General features: G+C 40.2%; 1 protein-coding gene across 3 annotated transcripts in view; it reads left to right on the top strand.

Annotated features, from left to right (window-relative positions):
• HACE1 (HECT domain and ankyrin repeat containing E3 ubiquitin protein ligase 1) overlaps window positions 1-16,974 on the top strand; it is a 93,128-nt gene that overhangs the window by 37,604 nt on the left and 38,550 nt on the right. For 2 of the 3 annotated variants that reach the window (XM_030556016.1, XM_030556015.1), the window contains 4 exons: window positions 3,746-3,992; window positions 13,005-13,342; window positions 15,645-15,713; window positions 16,666-16,753. In XM_030556016.1, the coding sequence (XP_030411876.1) occupies window positions 3,746-3,992; window positions 13,005-13,342; window positions 15,645-15,713; window positions 16,666-16,753 (742 nt within the window). The remainder of the gene's footprint in view (window positions 1-3,745; window positions 3,993-13,004; window positions 13,343-15,644; window positions 15,714-16,665; window positions 16,754-16,974) is intronic. The other variant, XM_030556017.1, reaches the window with a different exon arrangement.

Genomic DNA, 16,974 nt, shown 5'->3' with positions numbered 1-16,974 from the left:
GTCCTGAGGCTGGTTTTGTTCAACGTCTTCATTAATGATCTGGATGATGTGGTTAATTGCACCTGCTGCAAGTTTGCAGATGACACTAAGATGAGGGGAGTGGTAGATACGATGGTGAGTAGGGATAGGGTCCAGAGTGATCTAGACAAATTGGAGGATTGGGCCAAAAGAAATCTGATGAGGTTCAACAAGGACAAGTGCAGAATTCTGCACTTAGGAAGGAAGAATCCTATGCTGGGGTTCCTACAGTCCCCAGCCTGTAGGAAGAATCCTACAGGCTGGGGACTGACTGGCTAAGCAGCAGTTCTGCAGAAAAGGACCTGGGGATTACAGGGGACTAGAAGCTGGATATGAGTCAACACTTCCCTTGTTGCCAAGAAGGCCAATGGCATATTGGGCTGTATTAGTAGGAGCATTGCCAGCAGATTGATTATTCCCCTCTATTCGGCACTGGTGAGGCCACACCTGGAGTATTGCATCCGGTTTTGGTGCCCCCACTGCAGAATGAATGTGGACAAATTGGAGAGAGTCCAGTGGAGGGCAACGAAAATGATTAGGGTGCTGGGGCACATGACTTACAAGGAGAGGCTGAGGAAACGGGGGTTATTTAGTCTGCAGAAGAGAAGAGTGAGGGGGGATATGATGGCAGCCTTCAGTTACCTGAAGGCGGGTTCCAAAGAGGATGGAGCTAGGCTGTTCTCAGTTGTAGCAGATGACAAAACAAGAAGCGGTGGTCTCAAGTTGCACTTGAATCTCTGTGCCGTGGTTCCCCGTATGTAAAATGGGGATAATACTTCTCCACCTCACAGTGTGTGCTGTTGCTTGTATAGTTAACCTTCTTTGTAACTAAGGAAGGCTAGTTTTGCAGGTGGAGCAATGTAAGTAGTATCTTAATACTCAGCATATCTGGTATAGCTTTTCTGTAACATACAGCAGATGTGGTGGGATACTTTTTGCAGAGAAGGACTGGATGGAACGCAATCCAGGGTTCATTAATACATCTCTACCCTGATACAATGTGACCTAATAAATCACGAATTCGGATATAACGTGGTAAAGCAGCGTGGAGCCCCGGGTCCATTAAAGCGCCACCTGAGCCCCGCTGCTTTACTGCATTATATCGGAATTCATGTGGAGTCCCAAGCCCTTTAAATCCCTGCCCGAGCCCTGCTGCCAGAGCTCCGGCGGTGATTTAAAGGGACCTGGGCTCCCCGCATTGGCTGGTGCACCAGGCCCTTTAAATCACTACCAGGGAAGCCAGTCCGGTCTGGCATGGCATACCGGCTCTTGCCAGTACGCCGTATCAGACCAAACACGATGTAACTCAGTCTCACCTATAAGGCGGTGAGATTTTTTGGCTCCTGAGGACCGTGTTATATCGGGATAGAGGTGTACTAGTTTAGGGAAAATGTTATCTTATTTCTTCTTTTGGGCTGGTCATATACTTAGGAAGCATTCTCAGCCTGGGAGGCAAAAGATTGGAACCCAATTCTAATGTGGAAAAAAATTGACACTGGGCCATTGGCTGATACACATGGGTGGATTAAGTTTGTCTCATTATTTAAATTAAAATTCTGTGTTCAGAAACTTTGGTGGCTAGATAAGAATCTCCCAAATGATTGATGTATGGTTGTGACCAAGCTTAGGTGATCACAATTTTGAACCTGTATTTTGTGTTTTTTTCCTTTTTTTTTTAAATTTAACTGGGGGAAAATGCAGCCTTTTCTATCACGTTGTAATACTATTCTTTGTTAATCCTGGCTTATGAAAAGCTCCCTGGTCAAAGATCAAACAGCAGGAAAGATGTGAACTCTACATATCATTTTTCCAAAAATGTGTTAATTTAAATCCTCAAATATTTTAGTAGTAACTTTTTTATTTAAAAAAGGCAGTCTTTAAAAAATGCAGTTTCCCCCCTCCTTTTGTTTCCTTTTTTAGTGGATGAACTCTTTGACCCCATCAAAATCAGAACAGGTGCTGTCTTTGTCTAGATGTCACATGCATCTGAGGAAGTGGGTATTCACCCACGAAAGCTCATGCTCCAAAACGTCTGTTAGTCTATAAGGTGCCACAGGATTCTTTGCTGCTTTTACAGATCCAGACTAACACGGCTACCCTCTGATATTTGTCTAGACAGTGCTTCATATGCTGTTGGCACTCTAATGTTGCTTAAACCAGTTTTACACGTGGTTTGGTCTGGTTTAGGTTATCGTTGTTTAAAAATGGTTATGCTACCTTCTGTGACAGACAGGCAAACCATGTTTTAAGAAATATTGAAAACTGGCTTATATGACCTTTTAATACCCAGTGTTTATATACTATATATAGGCTATTGCAGCAGATCTAGGCTGTTTCCTCACTGACAGATCATCTTCTTTAATGAATATTATAATATTGTTGGGGCATTATTGTGGTATGGCATTATTTGGTATGTTGCATAGATTGGAACAACTTATGCTATAACATTAATATTCACTAGTTCAGTAACCTAGTCAGGGCACTATAACACCCTTCAAGGTAGTAGGTGAGCAGGTATATGGTTTCTTATAGCCATGTCACCACACGTCTCAAAAACTAGAAGGTATAATTTATTGTAGGGGTTTTCAACCTTTTTCTTTCTGAGGTTCCCCCCCACCCCCAACATGCTAAAAAAAAATTCCATGGCCCACTTGTGCCACAACAGTTTTTTCTGCATATAAAAGCCAGAGTCAGTGATGGGTAGCAAGCAGGGCAGTTGCCTGGGCCCCCACGCCACAGGGGGCCCCATGAAACTAAATTGTTCAGGACTGGTTGGCAGGGCTTGGGGCCCCTGGGCTTCAGCCCCATGTGGTGGGGCTTTGGCTTTCTGCCCTGGGCCCTAGCAAGTGTAATGTTGGCTCTGCTTGTGGACCCTTGGTTGAGAACCACTGATTTATTGTATTTAAAGTCAGAGTTGACACTCAACAACTGCATCTAGCATATTAAAATACTAAGTTTAACTCCTTGAAGTTGTTTAAAACTGTGTTATGGTGTCTTCAGATTTCTCATAGAGGACAAGCATCCTTTTTATCAGGCTTGAAAAATTCTTGAAGCTTGGTTGTACAGCTTGTTAACAGAAAGCAATCTGAACATGGTTGAGTCTATAGTGTTTAATATATAATCTAGATATCAGTGAATTCATTAATTACACTAATGGTGCAAGGATACTGGTCTACAGTTGAAGTTCTGTCCAATCTAGTCACGCAAGTATTAAACATTTTATTTATTTAGTAAGTGTGACTTTTTTGAATATTACATAAGTTACATTATTACAGTATTACTTGAGACAGAATACTAGCTAGCATGCTGTTCATCACTTAACTTTTTTTTAGTGGAAGCAATGAAAACATTTTCTTTTGAGTCAGCTTGGTTTATGATTAGTGGTGTGCTAAGACCTTACTGTTGTAGATAGCATCTCTCACCCATGCTTCAGAAGATGTGTAGGTATATACAAATACTAACAAAATGTACCCTAAAAGTTTGTATTTGCTATTTTTACTTAGCTATTATTGCAAAGTATCTAGAATTTAAATATGGTTAGAAATCAGTAAAAATTACAGCATGTGTTCCTTGACCTTTTTGGCTAGGGAATAGGTCCATCATTTGTTAGCCATGTGTGTTGGAGAAGCGTTAAATCCACATACATTGGCCTATGTTTACCCCTTTATATACTGAATCATTTAATTTAGGGAAAAAATACTTAAATCAATATCTTTTTTCCCCCCAGCTTGTCAAGTAACTATGAAGCTCAAATGAAGAGTCTCTTAAGGATCGTGAGGATATTTTGTCATGTCTTTCGCATTGGCCCATCCTCTCCCAGTAATGGAAATGACATGGGCTACAATGGAAATAAAACTCCAAGAAGTCAGGTGTTCAAGGTCAGAAAAGTATATGAAGTTGTTAGGAAGATAGACGTTAAAGAGATGAATTTCACAAAGCATGCATTCATTAATCAGACATCTCATGAACAGGAAGTAAGTTTGGTTGGTACCTGTATCTGTTTTTAAACCAGGCCCACTTCTTTACTTTTTGTGTAATCAGGTTTTTACATTACATTTTTTACTGACCTACATCTTACCTATTCTTGTTCTCTTCTTAATGTCTCCTACTAATAATCTAATGTCATTTATAAGACATTTTAAATGCTTTAATTATCAATCTGTGTTTGTTATGGTAGATCTTAGGTTTTTATTTCTGTTTTAGGTTTAGTAGTATAGCTTGTAATCTCAATGCTATAACATTAGGAAATATACTAGAATGTATTAATGTAAATCCAGAATATGATGATTAGAGGTTTATAAGGTTTTTATCACTTCTTTTATCTGATTTCTCAAAATAGATTAAATTTAATCTTTCTTTTTACTTTCATCACCAAGTCTTTTCTGAAGTAACCTTGTTTAAGAAATTTCAACCAATAACTTTATTATTGAATACTTTAAAGTTAATTGGCTTTATAGTATCTTGAAACATCTGCACAAAGCTCTGTTAATGAAAAGTCTCACCTCTGAATGTATATTTTTCATATATATGATACTTCAGTAGGAAATTATGTAACTTGCTATTTTGTAAAGCATTCCGTTTCTGCTATCCTCTAAATTACTTCTTTTCAAAACACATTGTTACATTTTCTTCAACATGAAAATCACATTTAGCATTGAGGGAGGGAGGGAGGTAGGTATACTGAGAGATGGATATATTGGTAGAAACAAAGCAGCCCCAAAAAAGAATACTCAAAATTCAAACCTTGTAATTCTTCATTTTGTTGAATAGTGTCACCTACTGGAAGGAGGGGAGAAAATATGCAAATTTGAAAAGCCTCTGTTTCAGATATTGTCTAATTCTTGATGGTAAAATAGTCTATCCTTTTTCTCAGTGACTCTGCTGGGAAATATGAAATCTACAGCAGAAGAAATGTTGCTAATATAACTCACGCTTTTTCCTAAAACTGAAATATTAAAGTTGAATTACTTGATATGCAGGTGAACATCACTAAACTCTATTCACAGTGCCCTTCTTTATTGTCAACAAAAATTTTAATGGCAGGGTGCTGTGGGGAAGGTTTGTATTACTAAAATCACATTGCTTTCTCAAAATGCACTGGTAATAGTTTTTTTACGCTATAAAGCAAACTTATATTTTCAAATACATGAGTTTAGTATATTTAACTATGTACTGTACTAACATGGCTTCAAATCTTAACTTGCTAATTCGCAAAAGTGAGAATTGCATGATGGGTCTCAGTTTGTTTTGTTTTTTAGTGAAGTTTTGTCTGCGTTTAGAAATCTTAAAATTTTGAAGAAAGGATTCTGCTTTGGCTTCTGATGGCTTTTCTGTCTGGGTATTTTAGCACAGTTTAATTTTCACTTTCAGGTGGTTAACCCTTATCTCCAGGTGTATATTTTACTTGACTAGCAATGGAGAGGCCTAGTTTAAAAGTCTTCAGTGGCATGTTACAAGTAGTATGCTCCTTTTGGACTCACAGTATTCAGGTAGCTTAGCTGGTGGGGGCCAGACAGTATTTGGCTCCCAGAAGACATGTTTTCCTCTTTAATCCTTCTTTAGGTATGTAGTGGTCCTGATCACTTTAATCCTTTGGGAAGAAAGAAATGTCATACTGTGTCTGCCAGTTAGCAGTGGTTACTGTTTCAAGTGGAGGCTGCTTTAGACCTGTGAATTGTACCAAACAATGTGTACATATTTAATACATTTAAAAATATACATCTTGGGTGTTGTAGTGGTCCTACTGAAGTCAATGGTAAAACTGACTCCTGTTGTAACTTCAGTGGGGCCAGAATCGATTGATACGTATCAAGTACAAACTTCTGAAATAACCACAGTGAGTAGCAAAAGTTACTGCCACAAGTCAAAATATAAATCCATTTAAAGGTGAAATAAGCACAGTGTCAGATCATATTAAAATATCTTCCATAGTACCCTCAAAATTGCTAAATTTAGGCTTTAGCTTGTAATCTTTTTAAAGGCAAAGGTCCTTAACTTAAACTGTAAAGCCAGTGGCAGAACTCTGTCTAGGGTTCCAGTTAGTTTAACTTTCATGACTGCTGTTATGAAAGGAGTAGTCTTATGTAGCTAGCTTTCAAACCATTGGGGCTTTGCTTTTAATTGCACCCAGAAGTAAGAAGAACAAGTGCAAAGGATGAATGCTATGCACTCATTTGAACAAGTGCAGAATTCTGAGAACAGATGTTGTATGAGAACAGTGTTCCCTCTTATAGGCAGGTGGATGTATTCTTCACTAGGTGAAGTCACTGGATTCCTGTCAAGGAAAGAGCAACTCTAGAAACTTTTTTTCTTGAAATGTGGTGCCCAGAACTGGACACAATATTCCAGGCCTAACCAGTGCAGAGTAGAGTGGAAGAATGACTTCTTGTGTCTTATTCAGAACATACCTGTTAATGCATCCCAGAATCATGTTTGCTTTCTTTGTAACAGCATCACACTGTTGACTCATATTTAACTTGTGGTCCACTATAACCCCTAGATCCCTTTGTGCCGTACTCCTTCGTAGGCAGCCTGTTCCCATTCTGTATGTGTGAAACTGATTAATTGTTCCTTCCTAACTGGAGCACTTTGCATTTGTCTGTCTTAAACTTCATCCTGTTTACCTCAGACCATTTCTCCAATTTGTCCAGATCGTTTTGAATTATGACCCTATCCTCCAAAGCAGGTGCAAACCCTCCCAAATTGGTATCATCTGCAAACTTAATCAGCATACTTTCTATGCCAATATCTAAGTCATTGATGAAGATGTTGAACAGAGCTGGTCCCAAAACAGACCCCTGCAGAACCCCACTTGTTATACCTTTCCAGCAGGATTGGGAACCGTTAATAACTACTCTCTGAGTACGGTTATCCAGCCAGTTATGCACCCACCTTACAGTAGCCCCATCTAAATTGTATTTGCTTAGTTTATTATTGATGATATCATGTGAGACCGTATCAAATGCCTTACTAAAGTCTAGGTATACCACATCCACCGCTTCTCCCTGATCCACAAGACTCGTTATCCTATCAAAGAATGCTATCAGATTAGTTTGACACGATTTGTTCTTTACAAATCCATGCTGGCTATTCCCTATCACCTTACCACCTTCCAAGTGTTTGCAGAGGATGGATCTAGACTGTTCTCAGTGGTACCAAATGACAGAACAAGGAGTAATGGTCTCAAGTTGCAGTGAGGGAGGTTTAGGTTGGATATTAGGAACAACTTTTTCATTAGGAGGGTAGTGAAGCACTGTAATGGTTACCTAGGGAGATGGTGGAATCTTCTTCCTTAATGTTTTTAAGATCAGGCTTGACAAAGCCTTGGCTGGGATGATTTAGTTGAGGATTGGTCCTACTTTGAGAGGGGTGGGACTAGATGACCTCCTGAGGTCCCTTCCAACTTTGGTATTCTACGAATCTATGATTTATTATATTTTAAAATAATTTTCAGAAATGCCTAAAGTTCAGGGCACCTCTTCTTTAAACCAAGGGTGGGCAAACTTTTTGGCCTGAGGGTCACATCTGGGTATGGAAGTTATATGGCGGACCCGTGAATGCTCCTGAAATTAGGGTTTGGAGTGCAGGAGGGGGTGCAGGCTCTGGGATGGTACCAGAAATGAGAGAGGGCTCCAGGCTGGGGCAGGGAGTTGGAGTGCAGGAGGGGGTGAGGGCTCTGGGTTGGGGCTAGGAATGAGTGGTTTGGGGGGCAGGAGTGTGTTCCGGGCTGGGACCGAGGGATTCGGAGGCTGAGAAGGGGTTAAGGGCTGGGGCAGGGGGCTAGGGTGTGGGGAGGGTCATGGGTGCAGGCTCTGGGCGGCACTTACCTCAAGCTGCTTCCGGAAGCAGCACCATGGCCTACATAGAGGCGTGGCCAGGCATCTCTGCCCACTGCCCTGTCTGCAGGTGCTGCCCCTTCTGCAGGCACTGTCTCTGCAGCGGGAGCTCGAGGGCCAGATTAAAAGGTCTAACAGGCTGGACGTTGCCCATGGGCTGTAGTTTTCCAACCCCTGCTTTAAACACTTAAATAAAAAAAAATGGTCACAGTAATCTTTCATGGAGAGGTGTAAAGAGTTTGGATAGACCCTGAGCATGGGCTGACATGGAAAAAGCTCACGCTTTGAGGGAAGAGAATAGCTGTGTGATCTTATTGGAGGCATAGTTAAGATTCCATCCTTAACTGACTACAGCAGACCCAGCCAGCTTCATTTAAGAGATTCCAAAGGTACTAAAAGTGGATGCATTACCTGTGTTATGCAGATGATAAAATGCACTAGAGTCAGCCCCTCTTCATAGGTGAAGGAATCACTAGCTAATTAAAACTCACTTCTTGATTATACTGAACTTTGGCTGTGCAAAGAAATTTTGGTTAATATACATTTTATTTAGAAACCCAAGAGTGAAGGAAATCCCTTTTAACTCAAATTAAGTCTACCTGTGAGAAGCCTCTTTTCTGTTTACTTTGACCGGGTTCTAATCTTCTCCCCATTATATTCCATTGAATACCTCAAATTATTTCAGATTTAAGACTGAAGTAATGGTCCCACATCACATTGCAGCTCTAATTTGTCAGTGACAGGCATGGATGGCTGCTTTGAGGTAGTCATTAGAAAAGGATCAGATCTTCTTGTTCTGCATTGTGTGTTCAAACTCACTGTAGATTACCTTTGCTATCTTGTAAACTGGAGGCAATAATTGGTCCAATAGGACCCTAAAAGAGCAAACTATCTGTGGAAAAAATCATGCAGGCACTACTTCTGCTTATTCTAAATATTTTCCCCTGCAAGCATGCTTCTGTCTTACATTGCTTAAGTCATAGCCAGTTTGCTTTTATTTGGGTCTAGCACTGGGAGAATTTTAAGACTGTAGAACTCTATAAACTTGGCTAGTAATTCCAATAAATCCTAATGTGATCTGCACACTTCCAGATTTACAAATTAACTCTATTCCAGGATACTTTGACTCGAGTCATGTCCTTGAGAGTGGGCATCTTCTAAACCTGAGATCAAATACAAAAAACATGAGTGACCTCTTTCCTGATCCGAATTCAGTTCACTTTGGACTTAGTTCATCTTATTTCAGCTAGGTACTAACACAGTGCAATCCAATTAAGTGGTGGTAGTATATGCAAGGTCAGATGCCTCATTCATGGGTGAAATATAAATTATGATGGTCTTGTTATTGATTAAGCATTAAACAGCCCAAATTTGATGATGCTGTTGACTAATTTCCCTGTGCATCCAAAGCAATATCCTTTAAGAGATCACTGGGACAAATAAACATTAGACATGCTATGCCTGAATTGTGGCTTTGTATTCTTTAGGCTTCGGTGCCTGTATTAAGTGTTTAATTTATCTTGTTCTGCTGATTTTTTTCTTCCAAAGTCTTTGATCTTTTTTTCTGGTGAACTTCTTTTCATAAGCTCCCTGTCCTAATCAGAGAAGCCTGTAACATTTGATTCTCTCATTTCTAGTATCAAATTATGATTTTTTTGTTGTCATATGGCTATTGCTTTTATGGACTAATGGTTCCCTGCTCTAAACCTTTTTAAAACTAAAACATTTGTCTGTTGGCTGGAAGGTATTGCTGTATACTGTAGCATGAGAGCTGAGTTTGATTTCTGGCATTCCAGGTCAGTAGAGCAGTGGCTCTCAACCTTTCCGGATTACTGTGCCCCTTTCAGGAATCTGATTTGTCTTTCATACCCACAAGTTTCAGTCACTTAAACTACTTGCTTACAAATCTGATATAGACATACAAAAGTGTCACAGCATGCTATTATTGAAAAAATGTACATGTACCCCTGGTTGAGAACCACTGTAGTAGAGAATGAAAGTGCTGCACATGCAACATGAATAGGTTTAAGGAAGGAGTTGTGCCATCTGTTACTAAACAGTAGCCTTTCTGGACACACAAAGAATAAAAACTATGACTCAAAGGATGTTTGATATGTGTGCTAGAATCGTAGAAATGTAAGGCTGGAAGGGGCCTTGAGAGGTCAAGTACAGCCCTCTGTGCGAGGAGATAATGGAGATCAGTTACTCTTTCCTGATTCATATTGGATATAGAATAGAATTAAATTCATTCTTGTCATTATAGAATGAAGTGTAAAGTCTGTAGTTTTAAAAGCAAACACAGGGCTTGTCTACATCAGAAAGTTGCAGCGCTGGTGAGGGAGTTACAGCGCTGCAACTTTGAAGGTGTACACATCTGCAGGGCATCACCAGCGCTGCAACTCCCTGTTTGCAGCGCTGGCCGTACTCCCGTTTTGTCTCGGGTGTAGAGGATCCAGCGCTGGTGATCCAGCACTGGTAATCCAATGTAAACACTTACCAGCGCTTTTCTTGACCTCCGTGGAAGGAGGAAGCCTCTGGTAATCAAGCTGATCTCCTTTCCCGGTTTGCTCTCTCGTTCCCGGAACCCCGAGCAAGCAGGTCTCCTTCCCTGCGGTTTGCTGGGTGGCTCCGGGAACGCGAGAGCAAACCGCGGCGAAGCTGGTCTCCTTCCCCGGTTTGCTCTCTCGTTCCCGGAACCCCGAGCAAGCAAGTCTCCTTCCCTGCGGTTTGCTGGGTGGCTCCGGGAACGCGAGAGCAAACCGCGGCGAAGCTGGTCTCCTTCCCCGGTTTGCTCTCTCGTTCCCGGAACCCCGAGCAAGCAGGTCTCCTTCCCTGCGGTTTGCTGGGTGGCTCCGGGAACGCGAGAGCAAACCGCGGGCGAAGCTGGTCTCCTTCCCCGGTTTGCTCTCGCGTTCCCGGAACCCCCCTTGAAGCCGCCCAACAGCGCTGCAGTGTGGCCACATCTAACACCACTTGCAGCGCTGGTTGCTGTAAGTGTGGCCACTCTGCAGCGCTGGCCCTATACAGCTGTACTAATACAGCTGTAACAACCAGCGCTGCAAAATTTTAGATGTAGACATGGCCTAAGTTGGTTTCTTGGTGACAACTTCAACTAAGTCATACTGCTTAGGCATAGTCATTAATGCCAGCATAAAATGTAGACCACTTTGGGAAGTGTGTGTGAGTATTCACATTTGGTAAGTCATAATGTTGAAATAGGAAAACAGGAACTGAAACTGCCTTGACCACGGCTCTGAATACAATCTGAATGAATTTTGGGTCAGACCTCCAGGAATATCAGTTTGGTGCCTGCAGGGCATAATGGAACAGAGAATTAAAAATAGGAGTCCTAAGAAATCAAGAAGGGTGTCTGACAAGCATCTGAAATACTTAGGAGAAAGCATGCTTTAGAAATGCAAGGCTAATCGAGGAAATGCCTACGTAGCTTTGTCTTTCAGAGTATATATGTTATGCGTACAGCTACTTTTTAATCTGACTTCTATGTAATTCAGTAAATCTTGTTTTTAATTAAAACATTTAAGTCTTACATTGTTTTGTGGTAAAGTCAGTCATGCATCCTTGGAGGGAAGCTAACCTTCTGACCTCTTGTGAGAAGTAATTGAGGTAAAAATAGCAAAGAATCCTGTGGCACTTTATAGACTAACAGACGTTTTGGAGCATGAGCCTTTGTGGGTGAATACCCACTTCCTCAGATGCATGACATGTATTCACCCACGAAAGCTCATGCTCCAAAACGTCTGTTAGTCTATAAGGTGCCACAGGATTCTTTGCTACTTTTATAGATCCAGACTAACATAGCTACCCCTCTGAGGTAAAAATGACACCTATATTGAAGTATTCAGTTGAGGTGACCCCCAAGAAGTGTCATACGGATACTGTTTTGTTAGCACGGGTGCAACGAAAACAGATATCAGTAAGTGGCAGGAACAGAGTACTGAAGTTATAAAGGGAGAGGTCCAGATCCCACTTCGCAAGTACAACAGAACCCTGTTTATCTGACTCTCCCTTAACAGGCTCTCCACATTTACCAGACAACCAGGACTCCAGGACCAGAAGTGGGCGATTTCTCCTGTGGCCGTTAGATGGTGCTGCAGCATCACATTTTCCCATTTTTCTCTTTTTTCCAGAATTTTGATTATCTGATCTGGTCTTGGTTCCAGTTAGACCAGATAAATGGGGTTCTATTGTACCTCAGTAATAATGCTTTTTAAGAGGGAGAAAGGATGAGATGATGATACCTTGTGTGCGTACAAAAGTTGCCTTTCTTATTCCATACTCTTCAGTTACAGCTCTAGTGAACTGTGGTCTTAAACAAAATAGATACTAAATATCTTGTCCTGTTTTTTTAAAAAAATTAAACTTCTCTATGAATAGCTTTGCAAAATAGTGAATGAGATTGGTTTTTGAAGGGCAGTGGGGAGACTTGCATAATTATTACCAATAAACTTGTTTCTAGCCAGTGAAATTAATCATATTAGCAATATGAACTCTGAGACGTTCGTGATACTAGCAGAACTACTCATAAAAATATTAATTTTGGTCCTACTCTGGCAAACTTTGTTGATGGTCAGAGTCTGCTTGCATAGAGCCTCGTTGACTTAACTGGGGCTCTGTATAGGTGCAGGGGTCCACCTGATTGGAGCAGCCTGCTTGATCTAGATATAAAAAAAGAAGAGACTTGTTTAGACTTCTAACATTTCAAATAGTATAGGCAGGATTGTTAGGACTTGAATTTCATCTCTCTGTCTCACTGCCTACGAGTTAGGATAGCGCTACCTCTGGTCAGTAGTATGTACATAGCAACCGCTGGACTAACATATGTGTGAGTTTTATAAATTAAAGTTTGTATAAAACACAAGGTGATCATATATTTCTTCATCTACTACGTGATTCCACTCTCCCCCCCCCCTTTCTCCTTGGTTTTATGTGGGTTTTTTAGATTACTGTATAGCTGTGAAAAGATTTTACGTGAACAAATACTTTATCTGAGATGAGCTTTATTAGAATTTAATTTAGCAGCTTCACCATTTGCATGGAAGTTGTGCTGTACTTGTCTTTGTTTATGGTGTGATCTTGTTTCTAATGTTCACAAATATGTCCAATTACATTTTTGTCATTTGTCCGTTGCAGCCGCTGGAATTACTCTGGCACTCATTAGATGAATGGCTAGTTCTAATAGCTACAGAATTGATGAAAAACAAAAGAGACTCTGCCAACATTACATCCATTTTACTAAAGCAGAAAGGGCCAAATCAGCAGGATGCTACTCTTAAGCCTGCCTTTGACGCTGCAGGAACTGAGAGCAGAGAAAAGCTATCTACTGACACAAGGGATTGTAAAGCATATGATGTTGCCAGGAAGCAGGAAGCTTGTGCAGATTGCCAGGATGTTATCTCAGTGACAGCAAACAGGTTGAGTGCTGTCATTCAAGCGTTTTATATGTGCTGCTCCTGTCAGATGCCTCAAGGGTAAGGAGGATTCTGCTCATTATCTCAAATTTTATTTTTTAAAATTAGTCTGATTTCTTGTGAAAATATGCATGCTGACATATTTAACGACAATCAAGGGATTGCTCTGTGCTTCTTTCATTTGTTCAAGTATGTTATTTTTCATAACGCTTCTAAACAATGCAGCATACCTTCCTTTTCTTAGTGTTGCTGCTGTCTCGTGAAAACTCTCGGTGCAATTCTGCTCACATTGAGTATCTTGATTAGTTTTTGCTTTTTTTGTCTTATGTGTGATAGTTGTGGGAAAACATGATCTTCTGGGGTTCAAATACTTCCACTTCATATTCCACATGTGAAGTCCTCCCTAGTGTCACATAATTGTCTTCATAACTGCTACTATAGTTTCGATGTCAGAAAAATCAGAACTGTCATTTCATGCAAAAATAAGCACCAGCGGCAGAACTCATCTGACTTGATGTCACAGAGAATTGTAATGGGATACAAAACCTTTCATCCCTAGGTCACGCCCACTATGAATTCACTCCCAGGTTAGCAGATACTAAAAAGCTGTTACCATATGACATCTGTTCTAATGGCCCATAGATTGGTGGTCTCAGTCCAATACCTAGTGAGTAGACAAGTGTCTCCATTATAACTGAACTCTTCTTGTTAATCTATTTGACATAAAGGATTGAACGTGTCTTGGTAATATGCTACTTGCCCTATAAGCATAACACTGTTGGTGTTCGTGGGATAGTGTGAGAGAGCTTGTGCTGCTGCTCCCTCAGTTTTTCTAAGGCTTAAGTATTTCATTGTATAGTATTTTTCATGCAACACTTTTTTCACAAACTCAGATCTCAAAGAAAATGCTTCTGCTTTCATAAATATACTTAGCAGTAGGAGTAATAAAGCTTCTGGTTTAACTCTAAAAGATTAGATTTGAATCCAGAGGATATTCCCAACAGAGCAAAATTAATTGAAGGCTGGTCAGTTGTAGCTGAAAGTTTTCTGGCACGTTGGGAAACATGTCCTCTCTCTTTTTTTTTTTTTTTAAAGTTGAGAAGGGAGTCAAACTTTTACTCTCCAATTCTTTCTAAATATTGATTGTATTTTGGAAAATGATTAAACAAAACTAGAAAAATAGGTTAAAAATAGGGTCCCCCTCTAAGTGAGGATTATAATTGCACAAAAATTTTAACCACTCAGTGGTAGCACAATACTGAATGTAGATATAGAGTAGGCTTAAAAACATACAAACTTTTAAAAGCATTTGATATATTTAAAAGTAACTTCCTCTTAACTGCCAAGACCTGAAGTTTCAGAATTATTCTCCTGCAAGAACTGATAAACCAGAAGCCTAAAACAGTATAAAGATGCAACTCCATAAAATGTTTGAGATATTTCATGTCATCATCTCTTGCTGGAGAAAAACAGGTATCTGAGTTCAGGTGTGGGCAGGTGAAAGGTAATGATCATATTGATATCTTTTGGCTTGGTCTATATACAGACAGATGTTGGTATAACTATGTTGCTCACTGGTTTGGAAAATCCACATCCCTGAGTGATGCAGTTATGCTGACCTAACTCCCAGTGTAGACAGTGCTATGTCAACAGGAGGGCTTCTCCTGTCAACATAGCTACTGCTTCTCAGGGAGATGGAATACCACCAAGGGCATAGGTAGTGTTTCCACTAAATGCTACAGTGGTGTAGTTGCAGCGCTTATGTGTAGATAAGTTCTTAGTATCTGTGTTTGTATTAAATGTTTTTGTTCACCTTCAGATGTTAATACCTTTTGAGATCTAAGTTAAACAGTTAAAAGCTCCACTAAAAACATGTTATGTTAACATGCTCTGTATATTTAAATATAAATGCAAGCTGTTAGGTGCTCTTAACGTTATAGTAGAAAGGGTGTATGCTAAATTGTATCATACAATGTATGTGTTCTCACCTGTATCATGAAAAGCAAAAGTCCTGCAGAAAATGCATGTGATAATGCAGTTAGGCTGTAACACAAACCATATGCCCAGGAGAGCAGTTACCAGTCAGGCTGCATGGCCAGGCTTTGACACTTGACTCTTCTTGCCTTCTTGATTGCTTTACATTACTTCCTCAGAGGTGTTGATATACTAGAAGATTAAAACTAATTAATTATATACTTGAAAAATCCCTGTACTGCAGCATGATACCAGGATTACATGTAATTTTAAGTAAAAAAAAAAAAAAAAAATCCTGAGGTTTGTTGTACAATCTTAAATTCTGCATTTGTTTTATTTTCATTAAACAAAATTATTTACAACTGAATACATTTTATTTGTATTACAGGATGACATCACCTCGTTTTATAGAATTTGTCTGCAAACATGACAATGTTCTTAAGTGTTTTGTTAACCGGTAGGCCTTCAAAAATTTAATTTTTTTTATTTGACTAAAATGTTAGTTGCAAATTTATATTTAATTGTGATTCAGAGGTGTTTGTTGCTGGGTACAATCCTGATCCAGCATGTATTCATACACATCTAACTATGCACATTAGTAGGCCCGTTGGACTTCGTGGAAGTACTCCTGTGCATAAATGATGTATGCCCACAAGCATTGCAGGAATGAAGTTTAAATGAGTATGTCTCTAAGCAACTCTTCTGTGTGTTTCGTATCCCAACACTTGTCAAGAAGGAACTAGAACCAGGGCCGGCTTTATGACCCATGCAGCCCGATTGGATTACTCGGCGGCAGTCCAGGGCTTCAGCGGCACTTAGGCCATGGGGGGGTCCACTCCTGGTTTTCTGCGGCACTGAAGGACCCCTCCCTCCCCCGCCGCTGAAATGCTGGCGAAGACCCCCAGAGCAGGGCCCTCTTCAGTGCGGGGCCCGATTCCGGGGAATCAAGTAAATCAGCTTAAAGCCGGCCCTGACTAGAACTACTGGTCTGTAAGTAGGTGCCCTTTCCTACCCTGCTCCAAACATAGTCCACTACAGGTCAAAATTACCCTCCTTCTCCCAAGGTTTTGGTTTACTTACCAAAGGAATGCTGAATGAAGCATACAGCCTAGTTTGTCTTCTCCTTATGCTTGGCTGCTTCCAAAGTTCTTCTGAGGATTGCTCAGTCTTCCTCCTTGTCCTCTCTCTAGAGAGTCTCTTGAGATGAGTTGAGGTAATGTAAGCCTCCCACAAAGTGAGGCAGGAAAACACACTTTATGCAATGTCAGTGTTTCTTGAAAATATCCTATAATTTTTGTTTTGTTCGACTTTTAAAAATACCTTTCAGGTATGCTCAGTTCTGTCATGAGACTTTGGTTAGATCTGTGCACCTGCAACTAGTAAACTTCCAACCTGAATTTTTTTTTCAGAAACCCCAAAATAATTTTTGACCACTTTCATTTTCTTCTTGAGTGCCCTGAACTGATGTCAAGGTTCATGCACATCATAAAAGCACAGGTAAATGTTAAGCACTTCTTATTTACATCTTTAATACTTTTTTTACAACACTTTTTTTCATTTGCAGATCCATAAATTACTGACTAATTCTAAAATGTGAAGGTTAACTACCTCTAGTATTTGAGCTTAAACAAACAGATTGTGATATTTGCCAGGGTGAACTTTTTATCTTCTATCTTTTCCATTTAAAATATAACCGAATTACTTTGAGGACAATTGTG

The sequence above is a fragment of the Gopherus evgoodei genome, chromosome 3 (assembly GCF_007399415.2).
Source record: "Gopherus evgoodei ecotype Sinaloan lineage chromosome 3, rGopEvg1_v1.p, whole genome shotgun sequence".
NCBI lineage: Eukaryota > Metazoa > Chordata > Testudines > Testudinidae > Gopherus > Gopherus evgoodei.
This window is presented reverse-complemented; position numbering and strand designations above follow the sequence as displayed.